At 46.6% G+C, this 20767-nt stretch overlaps 1 protein-coding gene across 2 annotated transcripts in view; it reads right to left on the bottom strand.

The window, feature by feature from the left end:
- Hm13 (histocompatibility minor 13) overlaps positions 1 to 469 on the bottom strand; it is a 44262-nt gene extending 43793 nt beyond the window's left edge. For both annotated transcript variants that reach the window (XM_027945183.2, XM_027945182.2), the window contains exon 1: positions 190 to 469. In XM_027945183.2, coding sequence (XP_027800984.2) covers positions 190 to 372 — 183 coding nt within the window. In that variant the 5' untranslated portion in view covers positions 373 to 469. The remainder of the gene's footprint in view (positions 1 to 189) is intronic.
- Positions 470 to 20767: the final 20298 nt, after the last annotated feature.

The following is a 20767-nucleotide window of genomic DNA, read 5'->3' as shown; positions in this document are numbered from 1 at the left end:
CGGTGCCCAGATCCGAGGACGCCGCCAAAGGCCAGCCCCGGAATGTGGGCGCGGGTGGAGGGGACGGTGGTGATAAACCCTGGGGCCGGTTAGTGACCCCGGCGAGGAGTTCCTCCAAGAAAGGGTCGGATGGGAAGGGTCCATGCCAGCCATGAGGGTGGGAAGGCCCGGATTAGCCGCCGAACCTACCTTGCCGCGGGCACAGCGCACCGAGCGCAGGGCGCCAAAGAAGATGGGCAGCAGCGCCATGAGCAGGAGGCTGCCGTAGGCCAGCGCGATGCCCTCGGGCGTGGAGGGCGGCCGCGTCGTGCCGTTGGCCGGGCCGCCTGACTCGGCGCTGCCGTTGTGCGGGTCGCTGAGGGCCGAGTCCATGGCGAGGCTGCGCTCGGGCTCTCACTCCAGCTCCGGCCGCTGCAGCAGGTACGCAGACGGAGGGACGGCCGCTGCGGGGAAAGCCACGTTCCCCTAAAGAAACAGGAAGTGACGTGCCCCCCTCGCCGTTCAGCGCCGCGCGCGCGCCCTCGTCTCCCCGCCCGCTCGCCCTCTAGCGGCGGCGGCCGGCTCAGAGGCCGGTTGCTGAGCAACCTGATGGCGGCGGGGAAGGGAACGCTGGACCACTGCAGTCCTCGTCCATCCTGAGAGAGACCTGAGCACTCATTTCCTAGTTCCAGTGGATTTCTTCAATCCCACACTGTTCTGTTCTCCACAAACCTTCGTCTCCAACTAAAAATCTTGTTTATTTATGTGTGCATTCATCCAATATTCCGTTGTTTATTCATTTCTTAAATATTTACTGGGTCCCACAAAATGCCACTCTCCTAGCATCTGGAGACACTGATGGGAACAATACAGGCAAAAGCTCGTCCCTATTATCATGAATCTTGCATTTTAGTGAAGTGGTGTGTGTGTGTGTGTGTGTGTGTGTGTGTGTGTTAGGAAGAGAAGAAGTGAAATAAATAAAATAGAAAGTCTGAAATATAACCTTTGAAGATGGAGCTGGGTGAGGCCCACGCCTGTAATCCCAGCGGCTTGGGAGGCTGAGGTAGGAGGATTCGCGAGTTCAAAGACAGCCTCAGTAACCTAGCGGCACCCTGTCTCTAAATAAAATATAAAAAGGCTGCGGATGGAGCTTGGTGGTTAAGACCCTCTGGGTTCAGTACCTGGTACCAAGTAAATAAATAAACAAAGATGCCATGTATAATTATGTATGGTAGCATGTAAATGCAGATAAATAATCTGGAGAAAAATAAAGTAAAAATGAGAGTGGGTAGGGCTTTCCAATGTATTAAGTACCTACCATGTGCTAGGAAATAATAATCCCCTACAGTTTATAAGCTTATATAGTTTAAAGCATCATGGCTCTTATCACAATTAGAAGAAATTACTTATTTAAGTTATTTTTAATAGTGGTTCTTAAAATAGAAAATATATGCTCAAAGTGAAAATTCAAAAGTACACAAAGATAAGAAAGACTCCTTCCCTTTTTTAGGTTCCTGCCTTACCTTCCTGAAGGCAATGGGCCTTAATAGTCTCTTGTGTATCATTCTAGAACCGTTCTGTGCATTTACAAGCAATTTGCTGATCCTTTTATTTAACAAATCAGTATCGCGTATCTAGCACACAGTAGTGCTTTGCCGAACTCTAGGAACTGTAGGGCTATTCATGAGATAAACATGGACCTGTGCAGTGAGTAACATAAGGACACCATCTTAGGTTGGTGCTCAAAGGAGATCTGACACCTAAAGGGGAAGGGTGGAGCCGGCCAATGTAAAGATGCGTATGAGGGTCCTCAGGTGAGGAAGGGTGCTATGAGTTAGAGGAACCAAAGGATGTTTGGAGGAAAGGGGAAAGAGCCGATGGTGACAACAAGGTCAGATTGGCCAGTGTGAATCATGGTGCACTGGGCCTGGTTGACTGGCATGGATTTTATTCTAAGAGTAATGTGAAGATAGTCTAGCATGTCATGCAGGGAAATTATATATTTTTGGATCTGGAATGTCCCCCAAAGTCTCATGTATTGAAGGCTTGGTCCCCAGTACAGCCAGTTTCCAATATAGGGCTTTGGGAAGTGAGTGGATCCTAGCACTCTGATCCCAACAATGGCTCAATCCACGGGTGAATTTGGAGCTGGATGGCCTATTGGAGGTGGTGAAGACTGTAGGAGGTGGGACCTTATTGAAAGAACTTGTTCCTTGGGGGTAAACTACATCTCGTCCTCCTCTCCCCCATTCTTCCTGGCTGCCATGAGGCGAGCAGCTTTCCTCTGCTACACCTCTGTCTTCCAAGATGTTCTGCTTCTTCTCATCCCTAAAAGCATTAGAGCCAGCTGATGTGGTTGGAAACACTGAAACTGTGAGTCAAAGTAAACTTGCTCTTCTAAGTTGATTTCCTGAGGGATTTCGTTATAGTGCTACAAAGCCGACTAGCACAACATCCTTACTTTTATTTGGTAATTATTTAATATCTGTCTTCTCTGCTAGATTTTATGCTCCATGGAGGCAGACAGACGCCAGGTCTCTAGCATCCATTGATAAACTTCCATCACCTGAAATCATGCTTGGCTCTTAGTGGGCACTTGCTGAATGAATGAATAAACATATCATCTTAATTATTTTTTCTTTTTCTTTTTTGGTTCTGGGGGTTGAACTCAGGGGTGCTTTATTGCTGAGATACATCTTCAGCCCTTTTTAAATGTTTTAATTCTGGGACAGAGTCTCTATAAAGTGCTTAGGGCCTTGCTAAATTGCCAATTCTGGCTTCAAACTCGTGAGTCTCCTGTCTCAGCTTTTCAAGATTGCAGGCGTGCGCCACCATGCCCGGCTCTTTTGATTGTCGAAACAAATTGACATAAATAGGAAATTCCTGAGGCCTCTGATTATGCTACTGCTGCTCTACCTAAGGGAATGTGGTGAAAGAAGGTGGAGGAAAAACTGGAGAAACCTGCGGCCCGAAGAGACCTGCCATTGGAGAAACCCTGGTCCAAGCAGTGGAGAAGAAAGTTGCCCTCGGGGACCTGACAGCAAGTCAGCCTGGGACTCGGAAGGGAAGATACACTACTGAAAAGGCTCAACACAGTCAGCTGCCAAAGGGAAATATTTACAGAGCTCAGATGGATTATTATAGAGCAGGCAAAAAAGAGGGCACTTAGAACTGAGCCATTAAGTTGAGGCAGTAACTTGATAATCAGTACAGATGGTGTAAAATCCCGTGGCCTAAACCAGGCTGGCAAGGCAGTGTGCGTCAGGCACCGTAGCAGTAACTTTATGCATCTTCATCTGTAGGAGATGATTGGTCCCAATTTATAGATGAGAAAACTGAGCCTCGGAGAGGCAAAGTTGCCTGCCCAGGTCACAAAATCAGCAAAGGAGGAGCAGAACCTTGAACTGGTCTGTAGGCCTCCAAGCCTCTGCTTTTTCCAACATTCCAGCTACACAGAGGCTAAGGAGTTTGGACCCAAGAGAGTAATGCTGATCTGGGCCGGGTGGTGTGGTTTCAGTTTTGCGATAAGATGGACATGGCTTGAATGGAAGAGTGGAAGGCAGTCTGCCTTGTGCATTCATATGTTATGGTTTGTTTCTGAAATATCCTCCCACCAAAATTCATGTTTTGAAGTTTGGTCCCAGGGCAGCAGTGTTCAGAGTTGGTACCTTGGGGAGTGATTGGATCATGAGAGTTCTAACCTCATCAATGCATTAATCCATTGATGAATTCATAGCTTACCAGGCTATTTGGATGGAGGTGGTAGACAATTTAGGAAGTGCGTCTAACAGGAGGAAGTAGGTCCCTGGGGATGGGCCCTGGAAGGGGATATTTTGTCCCTCTCTTCCCTCTCGCTGTGTTTTGACCTCCATGAAGTAAGCAGCTTTGCTTTCCTTGCCATGATGTCATGCACCATAGCAGTAACTTTATGCATCTTCATCTGTAGGAGATGATTGGTCTCTCACCATAGGCTCAGAAACAATGGAGCCCAAATGACCATGGATTGAAACCTCTGAGACCACGAGCCAAAGTAAATCTTTCCTTCTTTAAGTTGATTTTCTCAGAGTTCTTTTTTGTTGTTGTTACAGTGATGGAAAACTGACTAGCACATTCAGTAATTCAGGTCATAGAATCTGCCCAGGAGTAAGACTCAAGAGTCTCCTCATCCGAGAGCAGAGAACTGAAAGTTGGAGACGCTTCTGCTTCCTGCTGGGCTGCGCCCTTAATTTGGTTAAGCCTGGAGCAGATCTGGCACCTCTCCTTAGACTTCAAGGCAGGAGACTGCGCACATGACCCAGGGAATCAAGGAGTTGACCTGGGTTCAGAAAGCTACCGTGGAGGCTTCTGTGTGGAGGGCTGGTTTGCTGGCTTGGAGCCCACTTGTCTTGATATTCCCTGGAGATGGGAAGGAGGCAGTCGGAGCGTGGGTGCTCTAAGGTGAAGTCTCCACATGGGATTACTTTCTTGGAAGAAATCTGAGCTGAGGTCAAGAATAAAACCTGTTAAGGTCTGGGATAGCTAAAGTACCAAACATTGTTCCAAAGTAAGATCCAGCTTCTATTTTCCCACTTATTGCTGTGGCCAGTACCATGGATGGATATCAGACTTTCCATTTTTTCCCTCATATATGTTCACACACACACACACTTGCATGTACTATTACATTCTTGAATTGTTCCTGTAACGACAAACAAGGATCATCAGTGGATGCTAAAACCATTGGAACAAAGGTTGTTGAGGAACCTGATATTCATGCAGCCTCAGTGCCACCCCATAGATGGCTTACAAGTTATGAAGAGAAAAAGTTTTCCTACGATGAAGTGATCTGTGGACACTTCCTTAAACAGATGATCAAGCTTAGCAGCATCGATAATGGGACAAAATGATAAGATTCAATGGGTCGTGGGGACTACGTCACCTGCATAGTGCTAGACACTCCAGACCCTGTTAACCTGAGTTCTACTAATGGGAAAGATGAAGAAAAGTCCAAAAAATCCACATTGCAGCCTATTATACAAGGCAATTAGCTGGAACTTAAAAAAAAATGTTACTGATTTGAAAGACAAACAAATCCAAAGCAAACAAAACCCCCTAGACCCAGGTGTGGTAGTGCATGCTTATAATCCCAGCAACTCAGGAGGTTGAGGCTAGAGGATCATAAGTTTGAGGCCAGCCTGGGCAGCTTAGTGAGACCCTGTTTTAAAAAAAAAAAAAAAAAAAAATCAAAAGTGCTGGGGATGGGGCTCAGTGGTAAAGTGGCCCTGAGTTCAAGTTTCAATCCCTAGTACTACCAAAACAAGCAAGCAAGCAAGCAAGCTAAAACAAACCACAGATTATTCTAGATGAGAAGAATTGAAGAGAAGTGAAAATCAAATGTATCTCCCTTGATTATATTATGGATCACAACATATTTTTTTAAAGATAGAGAGACGAGAGAGAGAGAGAGAGAGAATTTTTTAAATATTTATTTTTTAGCTTTTGGCGGACACAACATCTTTGTTTATATGTGGTGCTGAGGATCGAACCTGGGCCGCACGCATGCCAGGCGAGCGCGCTACCGCTTGAGCCACTTCCCCAGCCCCACAACATATTTTTTAATGCTATAAAGAAAAACTTCAGACAAGTAGGGAAATGTGAATATGGATTGTTTGTTAAATAATATTATTGGAGCCAGGGTTGTGGCTCAGTGGTAGAGTGCTTGCCTAGCAGGTGTGAGGCACCGGGTTCAATCCCCAGCACAGCATACAAATAATAGTAAATAAAATAAAGTTATAAAAATGATATCATTGCATCAGTGGACAATCTCTTGTGGATAGTAATCTGTGGTTCTGTAGGACCTTGTGGTCCAAGGTGAGGTCCCCAGGCTAGCTGCATGACCTCATCCGGCTGCCTGAGAAATACAGGATCTCAGGCTCCACTGGAGACCTGCCTTGTCTCCCTGTGACTCATGTGCACACTCAGTTTGAGCAGTGCAGACACAGGAGAACTCCTCATTTGAAATGCCATGTTCTTGATCCTTGTGAGAGAATCTGCTAGAAAGCAGTAAAACTCTGCATAAGTGTTTGCGGTTCTTGCTGCCAAGGCCTTAGGGCCTTTAAATGTATGTGCTCAATAAATATTTGCATACAAATGGATGAATATACTATTCCCTCCTCCTAGTATTCTCCACCCTCCCACAGCCTTTCAGGCCCCCATCCCCAGCAGGATGAAGATGGCAGTACCGCAGGAGTTTTATTTTATTTTAGGAAAAAAAAAATATACATATATATATATATATATAAATATTTTTTAGGTGTAGATGGACACAACACAATACCTTTATTTTTATGTGGTGTTGAGGATTGAACCTGGGTCCCGCCCGTGCTAGGCGAATGCTCTACCACTGAGCCACAATCCCAGCTCATATATATATATATTTTAAAGTTTCAACAGTTCTTTGTTAAGTAAAACCACAGCATGGCCTAGGTGGAGAGGAAACATCTAAGGTACCACCAATATGGCTGGTTTGCTCAGGCCTGATTTCTGTACTTCTGCATATACCATATGATAGCACAACACCACCCCTCCCTTGCTCCCTCAAGGTACCAGCTAAGTCAGAGGATGGATCCACACCGAGTGGGATCATCTGTGGATGTCTGTACCCAGGGCATAGATGTGAACCAGCATTGCCTTGGGTCCCCCTCAAGGTCTCTCCTTTCTCTTGGGTATTTCTTTTTTTTTTAATATTTATTTTTTAGTATTTGGCGGACACATCATCTTTGTTTGTATGTGGTGCTGAGGATCGAACCCGGGTTGCACGCATGCCAGGCAAGCGCTCTACCGCTTGAGCCACATCTCCAGCCCCTCTCTTGGGTATTTCTATTCCCTTATTTTCCTTCTACTTTCAAAGAATTGACATTCCAACATTTACTAGCCAAATTTTGCCACTTGCTTATATCAGTTCTTTGAAATATTATTGCCTATGATCCAGAACATGTTCTTTGCATAACAGAATCTAAAAGTTGTACACATCACACAATGTAATTCAATGACTATTTCCAAAAGAGAAAACAATGATAAAAATTCAGTTGCCAACTTGGAGGATTTTAGACATTCCAAGTGTTCTATTTTGTTTCCGTGGCCTGAAATTTCTCACTCAAGAAAACAGGCTTCTTTCCTAAACATTTACTGTGCTTTTGCAGGAAAGGCCAGGTAGGCAGGCTTAGGATTGGCTACACCCCCAGCCATGGCCCCTTTATTTATTTATGTATTTGTTTTTTGTACCCCATGGCGAAGTGTGGGGCAGGGTTGAACCAGGGCCTTGCCTATGCTAGGCAAGCTTTCTACCACTGAGCTACATCCTCACTGGAAGCAAGTTTTCTCTCTGACGAACTTCTCCCAGGGGAACAAATTAAATGCTTTCCAAACTGGAGCATAAGTTGCCTTAAATATCAGGGTCTGATAACTGGGATATAGTAGCAGTTTTAAAATTTCATAAAAGTCATAGCTAGAAGGTGTTTTGGCTGTTTCGCAGATGGTCCACCTTATGTTCATCTTCTGCATCATCTTTATCATTATAGTCCAGTGCCTCATCTGGGGACACGTGGTCCTGCTGTACCAGGGGACCAAAGATTTGGGTTACAGCTCCTTCATCTGGGCCATGTCTGACAACAGGTTCCAAAGAGACTCAGTGTCACCTGACTCATCACAGAATACGCAAAGTCACAGCGGCTCCCATCTGGCCCCACTTACTCTCCTCACCATACGAGTTTTATAAGAGAAAAGAAACCAGAAAATTACTGCCCCTGTAATTCCTTGTGTTTGGACTGAGATCCTCATTTGGGAAAATCTTTTTAGAGGCCCCAAATGCTTATGTGGAGATGTATCTAATACAGCGTTTTCAGCTTCATGATCCTAGAGAAATTTGCACATGGGCTGATCAGGGGACACACCCAGGATTGTCCTGCTCTGTGTGGGTGTGGCTGTGGGCTCCCGTTAATGCATGGTTACTGGGGAATGGATGGACAAAGTGCCAGATGCTCACAGTGGGACAGCAGGCAGAAGCAAGTGCATGGCCAGTTAGGGTGACGCTGCATTCGGTGTAGGCAGGGCAGTCCTGCTTTATGCCATTTGTCCTGGTCTGATTATAGAGCTCCTTTTCACTCTCAAAAGTGTATTAGGGGCTGGGGCTGGGGCTGAGCAGTAGAGTGCTTGGCTGGCACGTGTGAGGCCCTGGGTTCAATCCTCAGCACCACATAAGAATAAAGGTATTATGTCCATCTACAACTAAAAAAAATTTTTTTTAAAGTGTATCAGTGTGGATGGTAATCTATGGTTGGTAGGTCAGGGTCCTTAGAAGCAGAGCCTGCAATTTTGGGGAGAAGGGAGTATTTTTAGGTGGCAGGGAGTGAGAGAAGGTGACAGGGTCTCAACTGGAGGTGTGTTCCCCCAAGGGGAGCTCTGGGGCACAAACTGAACCAGAGGTGTTCTCACCTTGGGACAGGGGCTCCAGCCCAGCCCTCTGACCCCTGCATCTGTTAGTTACTGGCCACAGCCAGGGGATCGGGGATCAGGCTCATCTTCCTGGCTGGTTGGCTCCTGTTGGACCAAGGGCACTTCTCCAGAGAAGGTGGCAGCTGAGTGGTTTTCAGCCAAGTTCTCACCGAGTCAGAGGAAGGCTCCCATCACCCAGCCTCGTCAACATGTGCAGATCTCATCAAATAAGCTGAGCAGTAAGAAAAGTGTACAGTATGATACTTGTGGAAGTTCATACTTCATCTAACAAGGATGTTCACACACACTCACAGACACACAGACACACACACACACACTTTTTGAAGTGCTAGGAATTGAACCCAAGGCCTCGTGCATGCAAGACAAGCACTTTACCATCTGAGCTATATCCCCAGCCCAGGATGTTCACTTATGAAATAATTCCTGCCAAGCACATTCAAGTGGTCGCCTATTAGGGGGATGGGAATGAGAGTGGGAACTGAGGATTAAGACAAAAAACTATGTACAGAAGTAAGATACAACAGGGATCTTGTGAAAAGTGCTGGTAATAGTCTAGGAATGAGCATAATGTGGTTTTCTATTTTTATTTCTATTTTTTTCCCAGTACTGAGGATCAAACCCAGGACCTTGCACAGGTTAGGCAAGTGCTCCTGCAGTGAACTACATGCCCGACTCAGGAGTGAGTATAACGAACTTAACCCTTTCTTCCTGACATTCAAAAAAGACCATGGAAGATCTTTGAAGTCTTCAGGAGAAATTCACCATTTGAGTTCCCTTTGTTCTTTGTTGGGTTGCTATGGAGGCTGGATTTACAAAGAGATGGCAAGTGCCTCTCTGATGGTGGATCAGCATTCTTTGGTTGACAGGGCAGGAAGCCTGGCTCGAAGCACTTTAGGTAAAGCAGAGAACATATCCAAGGAGGAGGTGAAGAGTGAACCCCTGCCCAGAATGAGTAGGGCTGGCACTGGGCCTCGAGAACTCTTAGAAGCCAGGACATCCATGCATCCTTTCTTTGCTTTTATCTGCTTACTGTCTATCCTCTTTCACAGCAAACCTGCATGCTACTAATGGCAGACTCCATGGACTGAGTTAACAGATTGTGATTTGCCTCAAGAACCTGGGAGTTCCTCGGGTCTGAGCCTCCTTGGTTTAGCTTGGTGAGGGGTCTCCAGGCTACCCAGCTCTAAGGCCTCTAGAGTGGGAAAGACTTCCATTACTGGGTCTGCTGGCGAGAATTTCCACCATCTCAGGCTCGGCCATAAGAGGTTGGCATGATGGAATACTGGAGTCATAATGTTAGCATCAGGTATGTATTTCCAGGTGAATGTCATCATCGAGCACAGGTATATTCCTAGGGAGGGAGTGGAGTGTATGTATGGAAGGTACCTTGAACTTGGGGGGACGGAAGAACCTAAGGGACCTGGGTTCTAGGGCTGAAATGGCAATTCTACTTTGCATTAGGAAGGAACTGGAATTTTTAGGAGGCAGAGAACGAGGAACCAGGAAAGAAGGGGAGGATGCAGGAAGGAGTGGAGCCATTGAGGTAGCTCTAGCTCGAGGCCAAGACTCTAGGCTGAGAGAGGCGAGCATTGCCAGTGGTGGGTAGCCCAGGGCCTTGCTTGAGGCTCCCACGTGAGCCATCTGGTGACCCAGTCGGCAGTGCAGTCCCGGAGTGTCCTGGTTCATGGGGATATGAGCACATCAGGGATTTCCCATCTCCATGGACGCTGAGTGGTAGGAGGTATAAACTGAGGACAGAGGATCTTGGAATCAGAGGATACCACAGTATTTTGGCTGCTGAGTGAGATGTGGATTGGTCAGGACAGGAATAAAAGTGAACAAATAGGTGCTGAGGATGTAGCTCAGGGGTAAAGCGCTTGCGTCTCATGTATGAGGCACTGGGTTCAATCCCCAGCACCACATAAAAACAAATAAAGATACTGTGTGTTCATCTACAACTAGATAATTTTTTTTTAAAAAAGTGAACAAATAGATGAAAGGAGAAATATGGTGGCTTTGGCTGGGGTGCGGCCAGGGGAAACAGAAATGGACATGATTAAAATGAAGTTGGGACATTTCTGTATTAGGATTCTACTTAAGAAATAAAATGAAAAGGACTCCCTGTTGGGGTGTAATGGAGGGGGTAGTGTGACAGCTGGGTTCCTGAACTGACCCACTGAATGAGGAGATGGGAGGACCCAGGGAAGCAGGGTGTCCTTGGCCAGCTTCCTCTGCCCATCTACAGAACTTGCTGTAGTGCTCTCTCCCTCCAGCAGGGGGCAGCCTAGGCCAGTTAACAGGGTCAACCCCCAAGGGTGTGGCTGTGTCCAAGATGAGCCCAGGAACTCCCACAATGGGACAGCCACTGCTTGGGCTATGGAGCAGCAGTAGACCTGCTCTAAGACTCAAATTTAACCTTTGACTTTGGCGTTGATTCCAAAGAAATCTGGGCACATCCCTGTCCAAGGCTGCTGGCCAATCCAAGCCACATCATCTTTCTTGCATTATTTCAACAGATTCCTAATTCTCCTAGAGTTCCTTCTCCATCACACCTCTTTGCTTCAGTGACTCCCCATTCCCCTCAAGGTAATTTCACACTCCTCTCCTTGGCCCATGTATGCTGCCCCTGCCTAGTTGTCCAGCAATTTCAGAATAACCATATTTGGCTTCTTCTCTTTTTTGGGGGGTGGGTACTGGGGATTGAACTCAAGGGCACTCAACCACTGAGCCACATCCCCAGCCCTTCTTTTGTATTTTATTTAGAGACAAGGTCTCACTGAGTTGATTAGCACTTTGCTTTTGCTGAGGCTGGCTTTGAACTCGAAATCCTCCTGTCTCAGCCTCCCGAGCCACTGAGATTACAGGCAGCCTCTACCATGCCTGGCTATTTGGCTTCTCTTAAAGATTTAGAAGGTCCCTGCATTTTCATAACATGCTAATACTTACTGAGTTCTATCTACTAAGGACAGGCACTGTCCTAATTTGCCCAAGGTCACACAGCTTGGGTTGTGTCTATTAAATAGAATACAATGAATGGGATGAGTGTACAAATGTTAATCTTTTTCATGGTTAAGGAAACAGGTACAGAGGATTATGAGGATTCAGAGACAGCAAACAGCACTAGAGATTGAAGCCGGGAAGCACCATGTGCTTATCTAGCGTGCAGACCCCTGGCTACTAGGCCCACTGCCTGACAGCAGTTTGGTGACTGAATTGTGCTGCTCACTCCCCCACCCCTACCCCTTTTTGGTGGTGCTGGGAATCAAGCCTCATGCATGCCAGGCAAGCACCCTACTGCTGAGCCACATTCTGAGCCCCTGGGCTGCCCCTTTTAGGTGGGGAACGTGCTCTCTGGTCACCAAGTGGCATGCTTCTTTGTATACCTGCTTGGTTCCTGGGGACTCAATTTTACAGAGAGTGCTCTTTGCTTCTGAGGGCAAGAACAGGGAAAGAGAAAGGAACTTTCAGACCATGTGGAGGGAAAGAAGGGTGGTGGAATCCAGACCGGGAATTCTCCTGCCCCAAGAGATGGCCAGACTGTAGAGACGGAGAAAGGGTGAGCTTGGGGAGGCTGGACCCAGGCTGATAATTCCAGCCTCCAGCAAGACTGCCCCCTGGCTTCCCTCCCTGTCCCCTGGCAGGGAGGAGCCTCTATTAAGAACGGAGTTGAATTTCCCTCCCATTTAGAAAGATGGGGGTTGGAGTGGAATTTAACTTCATATTTGAGAAAATAAAGAATTGAGTATTTCTTTCATACCTGACTTTGGGAGTTAAGATTTTCATCTGATGGAACAAATTTTAACTATTTTTAAAAATTATTTCTGTCTTTATGAAATACACGCACACACATATGCTCAATAATTGTCAGGCTAATGGTAATACACTTTCAAGGAGTACTGACTTCTCTTTCATGCATTCTGCTTAATATTTAAATGTATTCACTAACTCAATATTCATGCTGGGAATCAAGCCTCATGCTTGCCAGCCAAGCACCCTACCGCTGAGCCACATTCTGAGCCTGGGCTGCCCCTTTTAGGTGGGGAATGTGCTCTCTGGTCACCTCTTGGGCAAGCATCTTTATTTTCCTTGTTTTATACATGAAGATGAGGCACAGAGAGGCTAAGTAATTTGCCCAAGGTCACACAGCTTGGGTTGTGTCTATTAAATAGAATACAATGAATGGGATGAGTGTTCCCCTTTCCAATAACTCTGGCTTCTCCTTCTAGCCTCTTTCCCACTCGTGCCTACTTTCAACATATACTGACTCCTCGTGGGTTTGCGAGATTCTTTTGAGTCACCCTGCTTTTGCTCCCTGTGCTTGGTGCCTCCTTCCATTCCTGACATTCCATTGTTCTAAGGGTTTCTAGCAAGACAGGCAGCCCTTTAAGCTGTGGTCAGGCCTTGTTGAGCAATGCCAGAACATTAGATTGCCTCTGGGTCCAGCAGCCCACTTGGAGCTGGAGGTGAAGGAGGTGATTGTGGAACAGAACCCTCATCCCCATCTCTCTGGTGGAGACATAGATTCCCAGAGACGAGTCCTGATAAAAGCCAAAGAGCGGCCCAGGCCCTTTCTACAAGGGGAACTGGATTTATCTTAAGGCTCTTGCCTGTCAAGAGGTTGGTGGCCTTGGGTGGTGATTGCCATGGCAACTATCTCTGTGGAGATAGTGACCAAGGAGACTGTTGCCATGGCGATAGCTACCAGGTATAAGAGACAAGTGATTGGCAGCTCTGTGTGGCTGCCAATTGCAAGTGTTGGGGTCTGACCACCTCAAAAACAGCTCGGTTCTGAGCGCAGCGCCTGCAGCTCCCCCGCTGGAGGTCATTTCCTTTGGAGGGCAAAGGGTGTTGAATGATTTTCGGACTTCAGGGAGCCCCAGCTAAAGCTGCAAACCCCTGCGATGCGTCCTCCGATAAGCTCAGTCAGCTGGTTCCCAGGAGGATGAGCTGGCTTGCAGGCAGCCAAGGGTGAGATGCCGTGGGAAGGAGATCCTGACGGAGGCCGGAGGAATGTGGGAAGCACCAAGCAGGCGGAAAAACGGGGATGGGGAGTGGGGGTGTCAGTGCAGAAAGGGAGGCCACTGTGTGAGCCTGGGGCCGAGGACGGGCACCTGGCCGCCCCACCAGCCTGCTGGGCCACGTCGGGCACGTCTCCCTCCTCTTCGGAGCTCTGATCTGGGTCAGGGCTGTGGAACAGACTCGCTTCGGGGTTTATCTTAAGGCTCTTGGGTGTCAGGACGTTGGCGCCCCCCATGATCGCCATGGCAACTATCTCTACGGAGATAGTGACCAAGGAAACTGTTGCCATGGCTGTGGCTACCAGGTACAAGAGGCAAGGGATTGGCTGTCAGTTCTGCCTGGAGACAGATACTTCTCCTTCCCTTTCTACTATCATCTGCTGAAGTTCAGCGTTTGTGGGGTCAGTTACAGTCAGTGATACCCAAAGAGAGAGTGACAAGTCAGGGACCCGTGTTCTTAGGTCAGGCTGGGTGACCTTGGGCTGGTCTCTGCTTCCCTCTGGCCCTTCGCTTCCTTATCTGGAAAGTTAAGAGATTACACAAGGTCCCTTTACTTCTAAATTTCTACCATGCAGGAGACAAGTTGTAACCAAAGGGCTGTTTCTGGAGTCATATGGAAAGTGTCAAAAACCTTTCTGTCATTCACTGATGATCCGCACCGCCCTGGATAGCCCTGCTACAGCATGTGTCACCTCTTTTGTAACTGTGAGAAGGCCTGGGGGTTCCCAGAGGAGAGTCCAGAGCGTACATTATTGCTGGAGGGCACTTGGTTATTAACAACTAGCAAGATGGTGTCCACATGTTTTAACAGCTGGCCTGGCCCTACCTCTGCCTACCAAATACCAGGCTCAGCACCAGCCTTGCCCGGGTCTCTGATGGTGGGATTATGGGCACTGTGCGGAGCTAGGGAGATTATCTGGACAGAGGGTCCACACTGACATCCTGGAGATCAGGATGCATGTGGCCTAGCGGGTGGCTCTCAAGTCCAGCTCTGGGCAAGACTCCGGGAGTAGGATGGATCCTTCCCGGTGGCCGCACCCTCCCTGAGTCAGCTGTGCGCATCCCTAGAGAGTGGAGTCTGCCCATGTCTGGGTTCCAGGGCGGCTGGTACCCAGACAAGTGGGCAGGGCGCTGCAGAAGCTGGCAGAGCCGGAGCTGGGAGCCCCCGGAGGAAGCAGGAGCTCAGGACGCCTGCTCCTCTCCCAGGAGACCCGGCCTGGGCTCAAGCCAGGTCCTCAGCCTCCTGGCTCTGCTCCTCCCCCACCCCGCCCCAAGCCCAGTGGGGCCCCCCCTTGCCTCTCCCAGCAGGACTTTGCAAACAGTTCCTCCGGATGGACGGATGGACGCGGCTGCGCCTCCTCCCCACACACTTTCCATTCCCAGCCTGAGCCCCAGCCAGGGTTCCTCAGGAAAATTGGCTGAAAGAGACATTTTCCATGCTCTTGACTCCTCTGCTGGGTAGCTGTCCTTGCTCCGCTCTCTCCGCTCTCTTTCCAGTTGGTCACCCAGACCCAGAATGGGGGAGGGGCTGTTTGGCCAACCCGCAGCTGCTCATCCACCATATAAAAAAACTTTTAAAAAATGTTTCCACCATTTACTTTGATCTGTCCTTCGCTCCCTGGGCCTCAGTGTTCTGATCTGTGGAAGGAGTTGGCCACTTGAGGAAGCAGGCTCAGTTAGCAGTGGGACATTTCTTTCTTTCTTTTTTTTTAAACATTTATTTTTCAGGTGTAGATGGACACAACACAATGCCTTTATTTTTATGTGGTGCTAAGGATTGAACCCAGGTCCCGCCCATGCTAGGTGAGTGCTCTACTGCTGAGCCACAATCCCAGCCCCAAGCAGTGGGACATTTCTGATTTCATCCTTAGCCCTGCTCATTACTCACTGAGAACTTTTGGGCAAGTTACATGACATTTTGAAGTCTCAGTTTTCCTCATCTGGAAAATGGTGCTATCTCTTACCGTTGTGAGGATTAATGCAATAAGTCGAGGAAAGGGCTTAACTCAGTGCGTGTGGCAAACGCTCAATAAACACCTACTAAAAATTAATTGCTAGCTGGAGGTGGTGGCACACGTCCATAATCCCAGCAACTGGAGGTGGAGGCAGGAGCATTGCAAGTTCAAGGCCAGCCTCAGCAATTTAAAGAGGGCCTTAAGTAACTTAGTGAGACCCTCTATCAAAATTCAAAACTAAAAAGGGCTGGGGATGTAGTTCAGTGGTAAAGGCGCTAGGGTTTAAATCCCCAGTACCCTCCCTCTGAATTGCTATTTTGGGGTGTTTTACACACCCCAAAGGACACTTCTATCTAGGCAGAGAATTAAGTGTGGAATAAGTAAGTCTAAACTAAGATTTTTTTTTTTTAGCTTGAACAAGACCTACTTTATCAGAATACAGAAAGTTGAAATTAAAAGGAAATGAAAGTATGTTCCAGAGACTACAAATGTAGGCAAAGCAATTAACACTATAATAATATCACAGAAAACATGGAGTATCAGAATATCAGAAAATGTGGAATATCATCAGGAACAAAAATGGATATTTCAAAGTAATAAAGCATTTTTGCCAACCAAGAGGAGGTAACAATTGTAAATATGCACACATCTGATGGTGTCATCTTAAATACCTGCAGAAAGTTTATTGGCAAAAAGGAAAGGGCCACACAAAATCATGGTGGAAGATTTCCTTTTCTTTTTTTAAATTTTTTGGTGCTTGAGATTGAACTGAGGGGCACTTAACCACTGAGCCACATCCCTAGTCCATTTTATTTTTTATTTTGAGATAAGAGTCTTGCTAAGTTGCTGAGGGTCTCGCTAAATTGCTGAGGCTGGCCTGGTATTTGTGATCCTCCTACCTCAGTTCCCTGAGTCTCTGGGATTACACACATGCACCGGCATGCCCTTTGACTAGCAGATTTGAGTGAGGGCAAAACATTTGCATTCCTCTTAATTTCCATAAATAAGTGAAACATGTTATGGTCCATCCATCCATACTGTGGAATAATTTGTGGCGTGAAAAAGAACAAGGTAAAGAAAAAAAAATTAACTGAAAAGAGAAATAGACACATGTACGATTATGGCTGGAGACTTCAATTCTCCTTTCTTTTTTTTTTGGGGGGGGCGGTACCAGGGATTGAACTCAGGGGCACTTGGCCACCGAGCCACATCCCCAACCCTATTTTGTATTTTATTTAGAGACAGGGTTTCACTGAGCTGCTTAGTGCCTCGCCATCTCTGAGGCTGGCTTTGAACTCATGATCCTCCCAAGCCGCTGGGATTACACTGTGTGAGCTGACTTTATTGGAACACTACACCCAATAGCAGCCTAATACTATTATTTTCAAGTGTCTGTGGAACATGCACCAAGATAGACCATATATTGAATTATGGAACAAGTCTCAAGTTTGCAATTGAATTAAGCTAGAAATAGATAACAAAAAATATATATATATACAGGAAGCCCGCAAGTATCAGGAAATTAAATAGCATACATCTGAATAATGAATAGAAACAAGAAATCATAAGGGAACTCAGAGAATATTTTGAGCTGAACAATAATGAAAGAAACAATATATTAAAATTTGTGGTATGCATCTAGAGCTTAGAAGGTAATTTTTTAGTTTTAAATATTTATATTAGCAGAGAAGGGCTGGAGGTATATAGCTCAGTGGTAGAGGGCTTGCCTAACATTCATGAGGTCCTGGGTTCAATGCCCAGCATTAAATAAAAGTCTCAAATAAATGATCTAATCATCTATCTAAAGAATGTAGAAAAACGAAATAACTTTCAAAATAAGGTGAATTTACATGTACTGGCATAGATAGAAAGCCCGGATACATGGAGTGAGAAAAGCAAATTATAACTGATATGTACGGCATTGTGGCAAAGATTGCTTGTTGTCCCTCAATGCCTATTTGGAGCTGGTGCATGGCTGTTCAGATAAAGTACATTTCCTAAATTCCTGTACAATTAAGCATGGCAGTGGAACTAAGTTCTAGCCAATGAGATGGAAGCTGAAGTAGTTATGTAGGAGTCTTCTGAGACTGTCTTTTTGGCTCCTTACTGCCTCCTGCTGGCTAGAATGTGCACATGATGGCTGCACATGGAGTAGCCTATTGTATTGGACCTGGTGGAACCTCAAGATGGAAGGAGTCCCTGGTTCCTGTACTTATAAGCCTCGGAAGCGATTCTGCACTTTTTGTACATGAAAGGGAAATGCACTTCTATCTTATTTCTATCACTATTCTTTTGGGTTTCATTTCTTGCAACTGAACTCAATTCTAATGCATATGACCACGAATCCACTGATGTGAAAAAGCAAATGCCTGCAATCCTAGTGACTCCGGAGGCTAAGGCAGGAGGATCACCAATTTGAGGCTAGCCTGGGTAATTTAGTGAGACTCTGTCTAAAAGCAAAACGAAACAAACAAAGCAAGAACTGAGGGTGTAGCTCAGTACTGCGGGGACAGTGGGGGTGCACGAAGAAATATATGTGTGTGATTTTTGACTTTGTAACCACCTTCCCCTCAGACCATTTGCTTCAGCATTAAGGACAGGTTACATAACAGTGAGTCCCGGGGTGGGGCTGTTTCAGGGTTGGTGAGCTCGGTAACTTGATTTCCTCCAGAGCTCAGGTGCTTCCCATCCTTGGACTTTGCCATCCTGTGACTAGATCCTGTCATGATCACAAGATAGTGACTATAGTTCCAGACATCACATTCATATATTCCAGTGACCAATAAAAAAAAGGGGGGGTGGGGTTGTGTTTGTTCCCTTCCACTGTGGTTTTTGTATTCAGTTCTTTTTAAAAGAGGAAAGAAGCTTTTTCTAGATCCCACTTCATTGGCCAGAGCTGGGTTGTAAGTCCCCCTTTAAATCCCTGTCTGGCTTAAAGCAAACCGGATTTATTCTGGATTCCACAGAGAAAAGGAGAACAACAGCAAAATTGTGGTTCTGAGAGTGTGGAAGAAAAGAAAAATGGCCAGGGCTGGGGCTGTGGCTCAGTGGTAGAGCGCTTGCCTAGCACGTGTGAGGCAGTGGGTTCGATTCTCAGCACCACATAAAAATAAAATAAAGAGATTGTGTCTACCTAAAACTAAAAAATAAATATTAAAAAAATCATCAACAATGAATAAAAATGTTTTTTTTTTTTTTTAAAGAAAAGAAAAATGGCCAAACATCTGCTCCAGTGTATATGGAGATGGTAGGGAAAAATCCAGAAGGACAAACCCCAGCTGTTAATGGGGGGTACCTCCAGGGAGGGGCGGGGATCCAGGGGAGAGAGGATGGAGGGAATTCTGGGGCAAATACCAAAGTTGCCCATTGGGAGACTCTTACCCAGTTTCCTGTAGCCCACTGAGGCCACCTTGTGTGGGGCAGCTTGGGGATGAGTCATGAGTCGCCCCTGAGTGCCGATGTTATTCCTTTCTGCCATATGATTGCTTTCTCAGGCCCCCTAGTAGCTGGGGTCGGCCACAAGACCCAGTTTGGCCAGTGAAATAGGAAGGGAAATTTCTGGGCCAACAATTTTGCCGCTATTAAAGAAAAGAATCCTTTTCTGACCTTTTCCCTTCTATTCTTACTTGGGATGCTAGTAGAAGGATGTGGTGCTTGGGATTGTGGTAGTCAAATTATAACCCTGAGGGAAATGACTAGAGAAGTCAACCAGTGTCCTGACATTTTAGGGCCGATGAATCAACTTTAGAATTGCTTACCTCCGGACCTCTTGTTAGAAAATGTTCTTATAAGGATTCCTGTCCAGTGGAGCTGTAGGCAACTTCACAGATAAATGCATTTTTAAAATTTTTTTACCATATATTCCCTGTTGTTTTGATTTTTTTTCTTATAATGAAAATATATTATTACTATGATTCAAAGTTCAGTTTAAAAAAATTCACCACCTGGCATCCTTGGTATCCCAAATGCCAGGGAAGGAGAGGCCTTCTTGGAAAGAGGGAGAGAGAGAAGTCGAATAGGGGAACAAGCCGTTCTTTATAATTATGCACTAACTGTGTGGGGTAAGGGGGCCTTGCAGGCTGGAGAATGGCAGAGAATACATTTCCCTGTCACTCTTTGGGTTTAGACCAAAGGTTATAAAATGTCAGCCTCTTGTCAGAATTTGGCTGGGCGGACCTATTCTGCCCAGGGTTTTTATTTCACTGTTTTTTGTTTTGTTTTTTTGGTGGAATTAGGGACTGAACCCAGGGCTTTACATGCTGGGCAAGTACCCTACCACTGAGCTACAGGCCAGTCCTGCCCAGGGTTTTTAAAAATTGGAATTAACAATAATTACCTAAGCATTGAGCTATTTCTTATAAAGATTTGGCTTCCTGTTTTTTTTTTTTTTTTTTTTTTTTTTTTTTTTTTAGAATAACTGACATATCCAGCTGGCCGCAGTAGCACATGCTCGTAATCCCAGTGGCTTGGGAGGCTGAGGCAGGAGGATTATGAGTTCAAAGCCAGCCTCAGGAACAGTGAGGCACTAAGCAACTCAGCGAGACCCTGTCTCTAAATAAAATACAAAATAGGGCTGGCGATGTGGCTCAGTGGTCGAGTGCCCCTGAGGTCAATCCCTAGTACCAAAAAAGAAAAGAAAAGAAAAGAAAACTGACATAGAAGCAGCAACTGACATAACACCTGGCAGCAGCTGGGTTCATCTCTGGAGAGCAGGGGCTGGGCACGCAGCTCAGGGGGAGCGCTTACCTACCATGTGAGGCCCTGGGCTCCATCTCAGGTGCCTTCAGTTTGCCACAAGCCTCGATGCTCCTTAGTGTCCTTGATCCAGTTCCACTTGACTGGCTGTGTTGCTCATTTGACTCTGAGCATTTCGGGCAGCAGCCTGTGGTTGTGGTTTTGCATTAGTGCAGCGCGTCCCATCGGTGTGTGGACGGTCCACTGTAGCTTTGTAGACGGTCATGTGCAAAGTATCGACTCTCATTCAGTAGATGGGCAGAGGCTGCAGGGGACCGACTCTGCAGTGGTCGCCCTCACTCAGGACTGCTGTCAGGATGGTGGAGCTAAGATCCAAGAATACCCTTGACTGCCCTGTTGGGGCACCTGGGGTGTCACCTACCCCAGTGACTCAGACTTCTGATGACATACTGCTGGGAGAGGGGGATCATTCAGGGGCAAATCCCATACCTGTGGGGAGACAGGAGAGTTTTCTGAGAGATGGGTAGACATTTGAAGGTGAAGATTCAGGGAGCTGATGCTCCTGGAGAAGAGCCGGCCTTGAGGAGGACTGGCCAGATCAGCCTCCGAGGACTGTGGCTCAGCACC

This window comes from Marmota flaviventris, chromosome 2 (genome assembly GCF_047511675.1).
Source record: "Marmota flaviventris isolate mMarFla1 chromosome 2, mMarFla1.hap1, whole genome shotgun sequence".
NCBI classification, from domain to species: domain Eukaryota; kingdom Metazoa; phylum Chordata; class Mammalia; order Rodentia; family Sciuridae; genus Marmota; species Marmota flaviventris.
Note: the sequence above shows the minus strand (reverse complement) of the source record. Positions and strands in the feature narration are given on the sequence as shown.